The sequence below is a fragment of the Hemitrygon akajei genome, unplaced genomic scaffold, assembly GCF_048418815.1.
Source record: "Hemitrygon akajei unplaced genomic scaffold, sHemAka1.3 Scf000038, whole genome shotgun sequence".
Classification (NCBI taxonomy): Eukaryota; Metazoa; Chordata; class Chondrichthyes; order Myliobatiformes; family Dasyatidae; genus Hemitrygon; species Hemitrygon akajei.
In genome coordinates this window covers 314,685-332,097 of record NW_027331924.1, presented here as the reverse complement: position 1 = coordinate 332,097, position 17,413 = coordinate 314,685, and the positions used below count along the sequence as shown (strand labels likewise).

At 46.5% G+C, this 17,413-nt stretch overlaps 1 protein-coding gene across 1 annotated transcript; it reads left to right on the top strand.

Moving 5' to 3' along the window:
* Positions 1 to 14,713: 14,713 nt before the first annotated feature.
* Positions 14,714 to 15,772, top strand: LOC140720195 (uncharacterized; the record flags this gene model as incomplete). The annotated part of the gene is made up of 1 exon (XM_073035080.1): positions 14,714 to 15,772. A coding segment is annotated over one exon (1,059 nt), but the record flags the coding sequence as incomplete, so codon positions are not given.
* Between the last annotated feature and the right edge of the window lie 1,641 nt (positions 15,773 to 17,413).

The following is a 17,413-nucleotide window of genomic DNA, read 5'->3' as shown; positions in this document are numbered from 1 at the left end:
ATGAAATCAATCAATCAAGACCGCCAAAATGGAAATGAAGCCTGCATGATTTCTTTCCTGATATCCTTCACCTGTGTTCAACCGTTTCTTAATGAGAAAACCTACACGATCCGGAAGCATGTTTTGCAACATGACAAAAAGAATATTTAAGCATGGTAAGTCATGGCGATATAATTCCTTCCCTCCTTGTTTCCCTCATAAACCCAGCACTTTCATGTTCCCATTCTAGTTCGTGTCAATACAATTCCGTCCGTTCTTGTTTTACCCCTTTCTCCCCATACACCCAACACGTTTATGTATTCTGTAACGGTGTACCCATTTTCCCATCAGTCTATCCATCAGCTCCTAATTCCCAAAATACATAACTCTGAACTTCTGATTTGTTAAATGAAGGGACTTTATCCACAGTTGAGCTTTTGTAACTTACAGTCACCGCACTCATTCCCCTCAATACCTCTGTGTGCAGGGACCTATAAGAAGAAAATATATAAACAAGTACTTGAATATGAATTAACGCCTGGTGAGTTTCCAACAGTAAATCTGACCGACTGCTAGAATAACGTGTTTAAGAGTCATCAAAACATAAAAGTAATCTGAACAGTTATAACGTTACATGGGAAGAAATTTCTCCACCAACCTTAAGCCTAAAATGATGACAACCAATTCTGCTGTAGAAACTGATAAATGTTTGCAAAGAAATTTCTCTATCCTTGTGTATACTTCAGGCACATTAAATGGGCTACTCCAACATTCCCAGTTCAATTATCTTTCGTTCCATCTGTAAAAATGTTAAAAACTTGACATGATTAGTGTAACGCTTAGGGCTATCGGTTTGTATTTGTCCAGGGGGAAATCCCCACCCGCCAAACCGTGTCTCCCGTTTGCGTGGATGCTGTGTAATGCACACTGGTACAAACTCGCACACAGAATATCAGACAGCACACAATCTGTACGTTTACAGATTACTCTTTATAAATTTTACTGGAACTGGGTAATTAATAGCGATACAATATAAAAGGAAAGAAATGGGCGCCAAAACTTTTTTTTTAGAGTTCAATCATTTCGTGCACAACCGCTGGAGCTCAATTATCGAAGCTTTCTGTCCACCATTCGATCTTCTCCGACCTCCTCGACCCGCCGCCTGGGACCAACCTGGGATCAAAGGGTCCAGCGCGTCCTTCCTCTTCGGTTCTCCTCCCGATAAACCCGCGCACTGACTCCAGGCTCCCGCACAGACAGAAAGAACAACAAAGCTTCCGGTGGTTAGTTCCTCCGTTATCAATAATTATAACCCAAACATTTCAACTAAAAAGGGCATTACCAAATCAGTTACCTACAAAGAAGCCTTTTCATTATAACGTTACAGAGAAGCCATTTTATATATGCAATTAACAGTTAACATTACAGTTAATAATCTGAGAACCCTGAATTTTATCCCCACCGAATTAAGCTTTTGAAAAGCTATTAATGCTTTTTGAGACGGTGATTTAGATGCATATCATATTTTTTTTTTACTGAGTTAAGTATTGTATGTAATTAGTTTTGCTACAGCAAGTGTATGGGACATTGGAAAAAAAAGTTTAATTTCCCCATGGGGATGAATAAAGTATCTATCTATCTATCTATCTATCTATCTATCTATCTATCTATCTAAGCTCTCATGACGTTCAGATAATTCGCCAACCCCTCCTGCAGAATACACCGCCCAATCCAATTGCAGAAAGCAGTGGCATAACTCCCCAGAACAGTGGAGATCACACCCTGTTCCCCAGGTGCCACATAGTCCAACCTGTCTGGGGGGGGGGGGGGTGCCTACTTCCCTGAGGCCTGCGCACTTCCTCTTCTAACTCCTCCACCTCGGACAATACGGAAGACCCATGGGAACTACGAGGCGAACCCTCCCGCAAGCGGTCTCCCAAACACCTCTGCACCTCGAAATCCACTACCTCTTGCTTGGGCCCATGTCCATTATTCCAACACCCTATGGTACCCCCGACCGCCCATCTCTAGCCCCCTTACCCCGTCTAACCCAGTGGAAGAAGGACCGGGAGCCTCCCGCTCCATCACGGGGGCGTCACCGAACGGCAGCATGTACCGATCGTCCGAGTCATCATCCTCCGAGTCAGTGTCTCTCACAGGGTTTGGGCCCAGGCCTGACTCTCCTGCAAAGTCCTGGTACTACGTGCTGCAGGCACCTCGGGCTCCCACACTACCTGTACATCTCACCCCAGGGCCAACAGGTGATTCCAATGGAGAATCTTGACGGGCCCCCTCCCATCCCTGGGCCTCACACGCAGAAACGGTAGATTTGGCATCTGACTCTCTACTACAAAGGGCGTGCCCGACCAACGATCAGCCATCTTGTGTTTCCCAGGTAGACCCAAATTCCTAATGAGGACTCGATCTCCCGGCAGTAGTTGGGAGAACCTCACCTTCTTGTCATACCTCCTCTTATTTCCCCGATTCTGCTCGGCGCCCGCCTCCCTAGCCAGCTCATAAACTCTTTGTAGTCCTTTCTTAATATCAGACATATACTTCAAGTAGGGAGTCGGCGATACGTTACCTGCATCCGTCCCAAAACAGAGGTCAATGGGCAACCTTGCCTCGCGCCCAAACATCAAATAGTAGGGCGAGTATCCAGTAGCTTCATTTCGGGTACAGTTGTAACAGTGAACCAGACGCCCAATATGTTGACTCTATCAACTCTTTATGCTAATCTCCAGAGTTCCCAGCATGTCCAGCAGCGTCCAATTAAACCTCTCCGGTTGGGACCACCCTGCGGATGATAGGGCGTAGTCCTCGATTTCTCAATCCCCAACATACTCAGTATCTTGTAGATGAGCTTACTTACAAAGTCTCGTCCCTGGTCACTATGTATCCGCGGGGGAGGGCCATAATGCACAAAATACTTCTCCCATAGCACTTTCGCCACCGTAGTCGCCCTTTGCTGCTTGGTAAGGAACGCTTGAGCATACCGGGTGTAGTGGTCTGTGATGAATAAGACATTCGCCGTATTGATGGCATCGGGTTCTATGGCCAAGAAATGCATACACACCAGGTCCAGCGGCCCCTCACTTTGCCAGTGTGACAACGGAGCAGCCTGCACAGGCAGCGTCTTCCGGCGTATGCAGCGAATGCACGACTTGCAATACTCTTCCACCTCCGCCCTCATTCGGGGCCAGTAAAACCTGTCTTTGAGCGATCCATAGATCTACTCCACCCCCAAATATCCAGAATCATCGTTCAGGGACTTCAACACAATCTTCCGATACTTCTCGGTCCGGGGGTAACGTGATCCGGTATAAAAATTATTTCCTCAACTTCAACTGAGGTCATTCCCTCAATAACGGAGGCACTGAAGCGTGTTTTGTCTTCTCCGCCCAGCCAGATCACCCATTTCCACCGCGCACCAAACAGTGCCAAAGCCCGGGTCATCCCGCTGAGAAGCTGCCTCTTCCCCCGGCCTTAATTCCGGAAACTGTTTAGTCTTCAGTGCAGTCAGGTCACAGTAAACAGGGGGTAGGTCGTCATCAGAAGCCCCCAGTGGGTCCACTGCTCGTTCCGGCTTCCCCTTTTCCTCGGCCTTCACGGTGATAGCAAACTGACACATGGCTTTCACCCCAGGGGCAAGAACGCTCTCCCACTCCTCGTACGTCTCTTGTTATTCATGGTCCCGTGGTCACAAAGCATCCGCATCGACATTCCTGCTCCCCGGCTCGTACTTCAGGATGAAATCATACACCGACAAAGCTGCCAACCATCGATGGCATTTAGCATCCAGTTTCTCCAAAGTCAGGTTATAAGTAAGTGGGTTGTTGTCCGTCCTCACCTCAAACCTGGCTCCGGAGAGATAGTCTCTCAGCTTATCCACCACTGCCCACTTCAACGCCAGGAACTCCAGCTTATGGGTGGGACAGTTTCTCTCGGAGAGTGACAAACTCCGGCTGACAAACGCGACAAGTCTCAACCCGGTGCCCTGGTCCTGATACAAGACGGCCCGTAATCCCTCTCGTCTGGCGTCGTGTACAGTACATAGGGTAATCGGGTGTCCGCAAAAGCCAGCACCGGTGTCTGGGTCAACAACTCTTCCAGCGATTTAACAGCCTCCGAACATTTTGCATCCCACCTCTGTCCGAAGGGCTCCGACGGTCCGAGATATTCTCCAACATCCCGTCCCTCTTTTCCTTTCTTCCCCAAGGGAGGGTAACCACGCAGAAGTTGGTTCAAGGGTGACTCACTTTGGCGTAGCCCTTCACGGATCTCCGATAATAACCACAGAACCCCAAGAACGAGCGCAGAGCGCTCACAGTCCGGGGCCTTGTCCACGTGGTCACTGCTTCTATCTTAGCCGGGTCGGTAGCTACTCCATCCCGCGAGATTATGTGTCCAACATAGCTAACAGACGTGTTGCAGAGCAGACACCTGTCCAGGGTGAGTTGTAACCCTTCCTTCTTCAGCCGACATAGCACCTTCAGTAATCTCGCTTCCTGTTCTTCCAAGGTGGATCCAAACACTACCAAATCATCCAAATACACCAACACTTCATGCAAATTCATATCCTCCACCGTCTTCTCCATGACCCCCTGGAAGGTAGCAGGGTTCCCGATATACCCTCGGGCATCATTCCGAACTGGAAACCCCCATAGGGAATATAAATGCCGCCTTCTCTTTCTGTCCTGAAATGCCGTCTTCGTCTGTCCTGACGAAGGGTCCCGGCCTGGCCTGATGCGTTCCGCCAGCATCTTGTGTGAGTTGCCGTTTTCTCTTTGTCGGCCTCACTCATCGGGATCTGGTAGTATCCACTCCTCAAGTCCAGCACACTAAACCACTTCGCTCCACTCAGACAGGCCAACGCGTCTTCGACCCTGGGGACCGTATACTGGTCCGAGGCAGTGCGCCGGTTCAATGTCTTATACTCCAGAGGCATGCGTAGCTTTCCATTCTTCTTCCGGGCCACTACTATTGGGACGCATAGGGGTTTCGGGACTCAGTGATGATTCCAGCTTCCTTCAACTTGCACAAGTGCTGCCGCAGTTGATTCTATACATGACCAAACCCTCAAAACACTTCATCACAGCTGTGTGTCTGTGTGTGTGCGTGCACGCTTGAAACAGTGATCCCAGTTTGATTCAGGAATCTTTCCTGTAGTTGGGGTATCTCAGAAGAGGGGTCATAGTGATGGGACGATCATTCTGATCAGAGCCAAATAACTTAGCCAGTAAATGCTGAACCTTTAGAAATTACAAATCACATGTGTGTTTGAGAGAGTATCTACAGATTTAATTGTAGAATTCAAAATATACCAAGTAAATTTATTCTCGAAGTACACGCATGTCACCATGTTCAATCCTGAGATTTTTTTTTTCGGACAAACTCAGTAAATCCAAGAATCATGATTGAATCAATGAAAGCCCGAACCCAACATCGTAGATAAAATACAATGAGCAAAAGACAACAGACTTTGTAAATATGTGCAAATATTAAATAGAAAACAATAAGTAAGAAATAATTATCATGAACAGGAGATGAAGAATCCGTGAATGTGTCCATGGGTTATAGGAACAGTTCAGTGATGGGGCAATTGAATTTGAGTAAGATTATCCGCTCTGTTTGAAGAACTTGATGTTTGAAGGGTGATGACAGTTCCTGAACCTGGTGGTGTGGGTCCTGAGACTCCTGCATTTCTTCCTGATGGCATCAGTGAGAAGAGATCATGTGCCACTTGGTGGGCTCCTTGATGATAGATGTAGCTTTCCTATGACAGCGCACCAGAGAAATGTGCGCAGTGGTGGGGAGGGTTTTACCTGTGATGTACTGGGCCGTATCCACTACTTTCTGTAGGATTTTCCTTTCAAGGGCTTTGGTGTTTCCATACCAGGCCATGATGTAACCACTGAACATATTCTCCACACACATCTGTAGAAGTTTCTCAAGGTTGTAGATGTCATGCTGAATCTTTGCAAGCTTCTAAGGAAATGGAGATGTTGCGGTGCTTTCTTCGTAATTGCACTTCCATGCTGGGCTCAAGACAGATCCTGGAAAGTGATGACATTGAGGAATTTAAGGTTGCTGACCCTCTCCGCCTTTGATCTCTGATGAGCACTGGCTCACGGATCTCCTGTTTCCTCCTCCTGAAGTCAAATAATCAGCTCCTGGCTCTTGCTGAAGTTAAATGAGAGGTTGCTTTAAGACCATACGATATAGGAGCAGAATTAGGCCATTTGGCCCATCGAGTCTGCTCCGCCATTTCATTTTAGCTGATCCAATTTCCCTCTTGGCCCCAATCTCCTGCCTTCTCCTGGTAGCCCATCATGCCCTGACCAATCAAGAAACTATCAACCTCTGCCTTAAATGTACATGAAGATTTGGCCTCCACAGCTGCCAATGATTCACGATCCATAGAGTCCATAGATTCATTACTCTCTGGCTAAAGGAATTCCTCCTCATCTCCATTCTAAAGACACCCCTCTATTCTGAGGCTGTGTCCTCTGGTCTTAGACTCTCCCAAGATAGGAAACATCCTCTCCATATCCACTCTATTAATCCTTTCATTTTTTGATATATTTCAATTAGGTCTCCTCTCATTCTTTTGAATTCCAATCAACACAGGCCCAGAGCCATCAAATACTCTTCATATGACAACACGTTTAATTTGGGAATCATTTACGTGAATCTCCTTTGGACACTCTCCAGTTTCAGCACATCTTTTCTAAGATAAGGTGTCCAAAACTGCTGACAGTACTCCCAGTGAGGCCTCACCAGTGCTTACAAAATTTTCAGCATTACATCCCTGCGTTTATATTGCATTCCTCTTGAAATGAATGCTGACATTACATTTGCCTTCTTCACCACAGACTCGATCTGCAAATTGACCTTTAGGGACAATTTAGAAAATAGTCAGCCCTGTCATTTCTGCTACCAAAGTGCATGTTGATACCCTTTGCTGACACTGTATTCCATCTGACACTTCTTTGCCCATTCTCCACATCTGTTGAAGACCTTCCATAGCCTCTCTATTTCCTTAAAATGACCTGACCCTCAACCATCTTCATATCGTCTGAAAACTTTGCAGCAAGGTCATTAGTTTCATCATGCACATCACTGACACTTAACATAAAGAGTATCAGTCCCAACACAGACCACTGTGGAACCCATTCGTCAAGAGGCTCCCTTTATACCCACTCTTTGCTTCCTCTCAAACAGCCATGGCTCTGTCCATGCTGGAATCTTTCCTGTAATACCATGGGCTCGTGGGTTGTTAAAGCAGCTTCATGTCAGGCATCATGTCAAAAGCCGTATGAAAATCCAGGTGAACAACATCAATCGCTTCTACTTTGTCTATCCTGCTTGTTATTTCTTAAAATAATTTCAACAGGGTTGTCAGGCAAGATTTTCCCTTCAGGAAACCATGCTGACTATGGCCTATTTTATCTTGTGACACGGTACTCTCAGACCTTATAATTAATAATCGACTCCAGCATTTTCCCAATCACTGAGGAGAGACTGACTGGCCTATAGTTTCCTTTCTTCTGCCTCTCTCCCTTCTAAAAGAGTGGAGTGACATTTGCAATTGTCCATTCTTGCCAAACTATTCCAGAACCTTGTGATTCTTGAATGTTCATTACTAATGGGTCCACAATATTTTTAGCCACCTCTTTCAGAACCCTGGGGTGTACACCATCTGGGTCACGTGACTTATCTAACTTGGCCTCTCAGTTTCCCAAGAACCTTCACTCTGGTTCTGGTAACTTTGCAAACCTCTGACTCCTGACACCTGGAAGTTCCACCATTATGCTGGTGTCTTCCTCAGTGAAGACAGACACAACATACTTATTCAGTTTGTCTGCCATTTCCTTGTCTCCCGTCACTGCCTCTCCAGCATCGTTTTCCAGCCACCCGAGACTTTATAATAGATAAAAAGTGGGGTGCGTGTGCTTTAATTGGACGTTGCACCAACTCACCAGACAAATCTGAAAATGTAACTCACCTGATGGATTATATTTGAGAGGCAGCAGATAGAATGAGAGAAGTGGGAGAGCAGTTCCACAATGATAACCCCTCAGGAAGCCGGTGGCCATTTGGGACTCTGGGAGGATGGTGGGATACTGGTTTACATTGTACAGTTCCACAATGATAACCCCTCAGGAAGTCGGTGGCCATTTGGGACTGTGGGAGGAAGGTGGGACACTGTTTTACATTGTGCAGTTCCACAATGATAACCCCTCAGGAAGTCGGTGGCCATTTGGAACTCTGGGAGGATAGTGGGACACTGGTTTACATTGTACATTTCCACAATGATAACCCCTCAGGAAGCTGGTGACCATTTGGGACTCTGGGAGGATGGTGGGATACTGGTTTACATTGTACAGTTCCACAATGATAACCCCTCAGGAAGTCGGTGGCCATGTGGGACTGTGGGAGGATGGTGGGACACTGTTTTACATTGTACAGTTCCACAATGATAACCCCCCAGGAAGCCGGTGGCCATTTGGGACTCTGGGAGGATGGTGGGATACTGGTTTACATTGTACAGTTCCACAATGATAACCCCTCAGGAAGTCGGTGGCCATTTGGGACTGTGGGAGGATGGTGGGATACTGGTTTACATTGTGCAGTTCCACAATGATAACCCCTCAGGAAGTCGGTGGCCATTTGGGACTGTGGGAGGAAGGTGGGACACTGTTTTACATTGTACAGTTCCACAATGATAACCCCTCAGGAAGCCGGCGGCCATTTGGGACTGTGGGAGGATGGTGGGACACTGTTTTACATTGTACAGTTCCACAATAATAACCCCCCAGGAAGCCGGTGGCCATTTGGGACTCTGGGAGGATGGTGGGACACTGGTTTACATTGTACAGTTCCACAATAATAACCCCCCAGGAAGCCGGTGGCCATTTGGGACTCTGGGAGGGTGGTGGGATACTGGTTTACATTGTGCAGTTCCACAATGATAACCCCTCAGGAAGTTGGTGGCCATTTGGGACTGTGGGAGGAAGGTGGGACACTGCTTTACATTGTACAGTTCCACAATGATAACCCCCCAGGAAGCCGGTGGCCATTTGGGACTCTGGGAGGATGGTGGGACACTGGTTTACATTGTGCAGTTCCACAATGATAACCCCTCAGGAAGCCGGTGGCCATCTGGGACTCTGGGAGGGTGGTGGGATATTGGTTTACATGATGGAATAACCATTGGAGCAATAATAACACCAACAATCTGATTCTGATTCTCGTGCTCAGTCGGGAGCCAGAAAAGGAGGAGACATTAGGGTTCTGGGTCCTCATGGGGAATAGACGGGGTAAAAGGGGAAAGAAAGCCCTGAGATCTGAAGCATTATCGCCTTAAATACATCATTCACTTCGTAAGTCCTGATAATATTAGATGTCTGTTGTCATGGGACAACAAAGAGGAGGGAATGGGGGAATAGGTACTGAACTTTGCATTTTATTGTGAGTATTTGATGAGACAAAATGGAGCTGTACAAACCCCGGAGTGCTGAGCTAGTAAATGCAATATATGTAGGTGACTAAAGTAGCCGGAGGAAACGACAAGAAATGTGCTTACTAGAGGAACTCGTGACTGCAAACACTGAACGCTGTGCAGAAATGAGGAAGTAGCGGAGACGACTCAACCGGAGATGGCAGCAACAACAAATGTATCGGGAACACGGAGCTCGCTGGGAACAGTAACTTCGTCTCGTTCTTATGTACAGAAGGAATATTTTGTAAACGCTATGTTTGAAGTCCCCTCCCATCCCTGGTGAGAATGGAGGTGAACTTACCCCCTGCAGTTAATAAAGAATAAAGCTGCTTGATGAAGAAACACTCAGTGTTGGGATTGTGTTCTGTGAGTCTCAGCAGAGAGACACTTGACAGGGGGTTAAGGGTGAAAGATGGGGAGTTTACGGGGCACATGAGGGGATACCTCTTCACTCAGAGGGTCACAGGAGTGTGAAATGAGCTTCACCCACCCACAAAACGTCTGCCCCCGAATGAGGTGGAGCCCAAATGGCGGGTCCCTCAAATGAGCTGCTGCCAACCGGAGACCGGGGTCTTCGGGCTGGTTTGTTGCCACCAGAGAACATGATGTGTGCCCCTGGTGATGGACACACTGACGGTAGGTGTCGGCGCTTGGGGGGGGGGGTGGGCAGTGTTGTACTTGTACGGGTGGGTAGAGATATCTCAAAGCCAGTAGATGCCAGTCAAGGGCTCGCCCTTTATTCTGGGAGGTGCTGGTACCAGTTGTAACGGGGTTTACCCGACGGTGCAGTCTGGGAGTTCAGGGACTGGGCCGTCTCCAGTGCCAGTACAGTCACTCTCAGCTGAGCCTGGAGTGGGAGCAGGGATGGTTCCTGTTGAGATACGGACATGAAGGACCAAACCCAGGGAGAAGCCATTCTCAAATTTCACCAAGAAACAATCAGGCCAAACAACTTCAGGCAGAACTGGTCAGGATGACAAACAGACATCAGTACACAGAAATGACAACTTTTAAATTCAGAAATAAACCAATGTAAAAACAAATTTAAAACCACCTCCTTTGCCCGAGGATGGGTGGAATGGAAATGGTCCTGAGGCAAAGGCGGTGGTTTCACACCGTCTGCACGACTCAGTCGCCCCATTGAAGGAGTGGCAGTGGCGATTGAGTTCGCACTGAGAGGGGGATTGGACACGGAGGGACAGGCCTGATGAGGATCGGTTTGATTGCCGAGGGGATCTGCTGTCTTGTCTTGTGGACTGGCCACTCACGGCTTCCTCACCGGCTCAGACACTGAAAGCCAGTGTTTCCCCCCCCCACCCCCTCCCCCCAAGTCCAGGCAGTCTCGTCCCTGGGGAGATGAAAGAGAAAGTAAATTCACCCGCTTACAACTGGACAATGATGTGTGTTAATTATTTGGAGAATGCAGATCAAACAATTAGTGAGGTTGTGGATGTCACCAAAACCGGTGTGTGGAGAAAGTGAGGGTTGTCTAAGGTTACAGTGGGATCGAGACCAGTTGGGAAAGTGGGCCGAGGAATTGCAGGTGGATCTTAGCTGTCACTCAGAAACAGTTCTTCAGGGGGTCAAAGACGACTGAGACACGAATGAGAGCTTTTCTTGGGCTCCAAATTCAAACAGAAGACTGGTGCACTCGTTCATCTCGTTTGAAGGTACCACGGCAGAATATAAGTTGTTGCTCCGCCACCCTGAGGGTGCAGTCATCAATTAGGAGCAACTTCACACCATCCTCCACAAGTGTGACTTACCAGTCAGCAAGAATTTTAATTCTTCATTCCCAGTCCTGTTCCGCCGTGTCGATCCATGGACTCCTCCTGTGCGAAGATGAGCTCCCCTCCCCCCCCCCCCCCCCCACCCCAGGGTGGAGGAGCAACACATTATATTCCGTCACATTATATACCCTCCAATCTGATGGCATGAACATCGATTTCCACTCAGGAGAACAAATTACCGTCACCCTCCTCTATGCCCCACTCTGACCTTGTACTTCTTCTCACCTGCCTACACTCCTCCCGGGACCCTCCTCCTGCCCTCTCTCTGGTCCACTCTCCTCTCCTATCAGATTCTTTATTCTCCAGCCCACCCTTACTTGACCTTCCCCACCCACCCGGCATCAGCTTCCAGCTCGCCTCTTCCCCTCCCCCACCACATTTTTATTCTGGCATCTTCCCCCGTGCTTCTCTGCCTTGCAGAAGGCTTTCGGCCAAAAAATCGCCGTCTGTTTATAATTTTCTATAGATGCTGCCTGAGGTGCTGAGTTCCTGCAGCGTTTTGTGTGAGTCGCTTTGGATTTCCAGCATTTGCAGACTTTCTCCTGTCAGTTCCAGAAATCGCCGTCCGTGACCAGGCGATCACATGCGCATGCGTATGGGTCCCTGGGAGTTTCGCGCGTGCGCACGGTGGACAAAAGGCTCGGAGCCTCGGCTGCAGGTAGGAGCGGGGATCTGGGCGGATTATTATCGGTACCGGCCTCCGAACCGGGACTGAAGTCCAATTACTGTCAGCTCCGTCCACACCTTTCCTCCGCACCCCGGGACAGTCCAAGTCCTTTCCCTCTCTCTCTACGAGGGCTCCGGGGAACTTTCTGCTGACCAGCGAAGGAGCTGGAGCCGTGGCGGATAGATGCGTCTCTTCTTCGTGGGGGTTTCTGGGTAAAGAGGCAGCCATAGATGACAGGGCCTGCGTTTTCCCCGTTAGAGAGATAGATAGATACTTTATTCATCCCCATGGGGAAATTCAACATTTTTTCCAATGTCCCATACACTTATTGTAGCAAAACTAATTACATACAATACTTAACTCTGTAAAAATATGATATGCATCTAAAATCACCCTCTCAAAAAGTATTAATAATAGCTTTTAAAAAGTTCTTAAGTAGTTTACTTAAATACTTTGAGTCCTAACCCCGGCATCTCCACAACTGACCTATAGAACATCTTCAGCATCTCACTACAAACATTGAATGACGCCTACCTTCTAAGGAAGTACAGTTGACTCTGTGCCTTCCTGCACAAGGCATCTGTGTTGGCAGTCCAGTCTAGCTTCTCGTCTAACTATACTCCCAGATACTTGTAGGTCTTAACCTGCTCCACACAGCAGGACTCCGAGTTATATTGGAAGTCTGATGTGTACAGGGTAAACAGGACCGGAGAGAGCACGGTCCCCTGCGGCGCTCCTGTGCTGCTGACCACCGTGTCAGACCTACAGTCTCCCAACCGCACATACTGAGGTCTATCTGTCAAGTAGTCCACTATCCAATCCACCATGTGAGAGTTAGTCCGTAGGCCATATTTGGAATCGCAAGGGAAGGGAACGGGAGTAGATGGATCACTCGGGCACCACTGAACACTGAGGACCTGACCTTCCAGTCAATGAAAATGTCAATTTTTACTGTATGAAAAGAAGGAAACAAAATCCTTACATCAGTTTTAGTCCTTGTGGAACTCACCTTTGTTCCATCTAAATCTGGACCTTTCTACCTGTGAGAACATGTTTAGAACCATTCGCTTTGAGTACATAATGATACCAATTACCTTTGGCCTGGGTACCAAGTGACCTGTAGCGTTCTCATCACAAATATGCCACACTCCAATGTGAACGGGGACTGCCCTCCCCATCATGTTCATTGGCATTGCCTCTGATGGGCTCTCCACCGTCAATCACCTGTGCGGAGGGGCAGAGTAATTTGTAACTCTCCAGGGTTTGCCATGTAACATCACTTGCTCTTTGTAGTGCTGTAGCACATGACCAGAACTTGAACTAATACCAATGTTTTCTCTAATTTATTTTTCTCACAGCGTTTACACAGCCTGAAAACAGCACGGCACAAACAAAATACCAGCTGTGCAGCAACAAAGGCTCTCTGTGTGGGAGCATTTCAGTTACTGCGCAGCTCAGAATAATATGGGACAGAGAATAATACTAATGGAAGGAATCAGACTGGGCCAAGTCACAGATTGAATGTCCCATTCTCACACAGACAGGAAGACTGTCGGGGAATTTGATGGACAGACCAGTTGCTGGCACCATGAACAGTTAGAAGGTGAGTTTTTCCCCCAACTTGGGTTGATACTCGCTGTAACAGTGTGATGTCAGAGCTCAGAAAGGAGACTAAAATTATCTCATAATATATCGGCTGTGAAAATTAATCAGATACAGGAGCAGAATGAGGTTGTTTGGCCCATCGAATCTGCTCCACCATTTCATTACAGCTGATCCATTTCCCTCTCAGCCCCACTCTCCTGCCTTCTCCCCATATCCCTTCCTGCCCTGACTAATCAAGAATCAATCACCCTCTTCCCTAAAATATACCCAATTACTTGGCCTCCAGAGCAACTCATAACAACAAATTCCACAGATTCACCATGCTCCAGTTAAAGAAATTCCTCCTCATCTCCATTCTGAAAGAACAAAGCTCGATTTTGAGGCTGTGTCCTCTGGTCTCAGACTCCCCCACTCAAGTAAACATACTCTCCACTTTTCAATGTCCGATAGATTTCAATGAGGGCCCCTTCATTATTCTGAACTCCAGTGAGTAGAGGCCCTGAGCCATCAATTGTTCTTCATCTGACAAACCCTTTCATTACAGAAATATTTTTGTAAACTTCCTTTGAACGCTCTGTAAGTACATGAGCGTTACTTAAGGGGCCTGAATCTGCTCTCAACAGTCCAAGTGAGGCCACACTTTATAAATATTCAACAACACATCCTTGCTTTTATATTCTCGTACTCTTCAACATTATTTCCTCTCCATTGAGAAAACAGTCTGCACTCTCATTCCTTCTAACAAAGTGGATGACCATACACTTCTCTGAATGATGACTTTCATTCATTGATGTCTTTTGTAAATCTCTTTTACAGGTTATAAATGGCAAAAATTGTGTACGGGAATTTTGAACAGAACAACATGTCAGTTTGCTGTCTCTGCCCAGATATTTGAGGAGTTACTAGATATTTAACCATGTATCACTGTTGATCCTTGGATATGAAGAATTATTTCATCACAGCTGGATAAGTGCTTTGTGTCTGAAATGAAGTTTTCTGTTGTAACTCACTGAAATCCACTGGAACCGGGGAACTGAGAACACACCAGCATTTGTTCACTGGAGATCAGTTCTTCAACTGCATTGATTGTGCAAGGGGTTTACTACATCTGACATTTGACTTATGAATTGACAAAAAAGTGTGGGAAGTGTGTGAATCTTCACTCACTCATCTGACCTGCATGTACACCAGCGAGTTCACACTGATAAGATGTCATTCACCTGCGCTGATTGTGGGAAGGGATTCACTCGGTCATCCAGCCTACTGACACACCAGCGAGTTCATACTGGTGAGAAGCCGTTCACCTGCTCAGACTGTGGGAAGGGATTCACTCAGTCATCTGAACTGAAGATACATCAGCGAACTCACACTGGGGAGAGACCGTTCACCTGTTCAGACTGTGGGAAAGGGTTTATTCGGTCATCTCAGCTGAAAGTACATCAGCGAATTCACACTGGGGAGAGGCCGTTCACCTGCTCAGTCTGTGGGAAAGGATTCACTCAGTCATCTGTACTGAAGGAGCATCAGCAAATTCATACTGGGGAGAGACCGTTCACCTGCTCAGACTGTGGAAAAGGATTCACTCATTCATCTGTACTGAAGGTACATCAGCGAATTCACACTGGGGAGAGACCATTCACATGCTCAGACTGTGGGAAGAAATTCACTGACTCATCCAGGCTACAGTCCCATCGGCGAGTTCATACTGGAGAGAGGCCGTTCACCTGTTCAGACTGTGGGAAGGCATTTACTCGGTCATCTCAAGTGATGGTACATCAGCGAATTCACACTGGAGAGAGGCCATTTTCCTGCTATGAATGTGGGAAGAGATTTATTCATTTATCTGACCTACAGGTGCACCAGCGAGCCCACACTGGAGAGAGGCCATTCACCTGCTCAGACTGTGGGAGGTCCTTTACTCGGTCAGTTGAACTGAAGACACATCAGCGAATTCACAATGGGGAGAGGCCGTTCACTTGCTCAGACTGTGGGAAAGGGTTTATTCGGTCATATCAACTGAAGGTGCATCAACGAGTTCACACTGGGGAGAGACCGTTCCCCTGCTCAGACTGTGGAAGGGGATTTACACAGTCATCTCAACTGATGATACATCAGCGTATTCACACTGGGGAGAGGCCGTACACCTGCTCTGAATGTGGAAAGAGATTCAGTCAGTCATCCGACTTACAGACACACTACCAAGTTCACACTGGGGAAACTGTTTAAACAGGCGACAGGCTACAGGCTGGATATTTCACCATCACAGTTACTGAATCAAGTTCAAAAGTGACTGTTGTTGCCGAACTCGGTAATTATTGCTGCTGTTTATCAAACCCAGTTCTGCACTCTGGTCACTGGGCGTGGGAGGTATTCCTCAGCTAATGTTCCCGTTTAATGGGACTGGAGTTTAATGGTTTGGATCTGTGACACAGAAATCAGTTCTCATTTAAATTCTGACCACATTGACAGAATCTCCTTTCTCTCCCCTGACTGTCATCTCCTATAACTACCGCAAGGCCTGAATTTACACTTCCCTGTTAAGCTTCAGAGCCGACAGTGCTACCGGCCTTTCTGTTGCTGCCGTGCCCCAATGGGTCAACCACCACCCACCCAGCAGTATCCAACAAGGTGTTCTGCTGAGGAGAATGCCCACAGGACAGCCCTGCACTGTCTTCCTAATGACCCTTACCTCTGCTGGTGGTCACGCTTCTCCTATCCGAAGCTTGTACTCTGGGTGTGGCCACTTCTTCAGATGTTTCCTTTCAAATCTTCTTCTTCTTCTTCTTCTTCTTCTTCTTCTTCTTATTCTTCTTCTTCTTCTTCTTCTTCTTCTTCTTCTTCTTCTTCTTCTTCTTCTTCTTATTATTATTATTATTATTATTATTATTATTATTATTATTATTATTATTCAAAAAAACACAGGTACATTGAAGTAACAACACTCACAATGCCTCAAAACAAATTGTCTTAAAGATTGAACATTTTTGTGAATTAAAAAACCCTACTAAGCAAGAAAAGTGAGAGAAAAAAGAAACCCATTGGGGGTACAACCCCGGAGCCATGCGTCATACAAAAAGCTTCTAAAAATAAACATCAAACCGCCAACAAGAAACAAAGATATATCAAAAAGCAATGACACTTAGATGGTGGAGGAAATCTATCAGTTAACTGAAATGATAATAACGAGCAAATGAGCCCCATCTCTTCTCAAAATCAAATAAAGGTTCAAAGGTTCGACTTCTATTTTTCTCCAAACTCAGACACAGCATCACTTGAGAGAACCATTGTGACAAAGTAAGAGCTGATATGTCCTTCCATTTCAACAAGATGGCCCTCCCAGCTATCAATGCAACAAACGCAATAACATGTTGGTCAGACACAGAAATACCATGGATAAATTGAGGAATTATTCCAAAAAGCACAGTCAATTTATTAGGTTTTAAGTTGATTCTGAGTGCTTTAAAATTGTCGAAAAGACTGACTTCCAAAACTATTTTAATATAGAAATTGACCAGAACATATGTGTCAGTGTAGCTATCTCAGTTTTACATCTATCACAATACTTGTCAACATTGGGAAATATTTTAGAAAGTCTCTCCTTCGACAAATGATAACGATGTGCAATTTTAATTTGAATCAGTGAATGACTAGCACAGATCGAAGAAGAGTTAACCAGCTTCAGATTCCGTGTCCAATCCTCCCATATCAACATCAAACGGAGTTCCTTCTCCCAATCTTGTTTAATCTTAAGTAATGGATGCTTATCCCATTGTAATAATAAATTATAAATTCTTCCAATAGAACCTTTCATCGAAGGGTTCTTATTCATACTAATCTCTAATAAGTCAGCCTCCAATATGTAAGGAC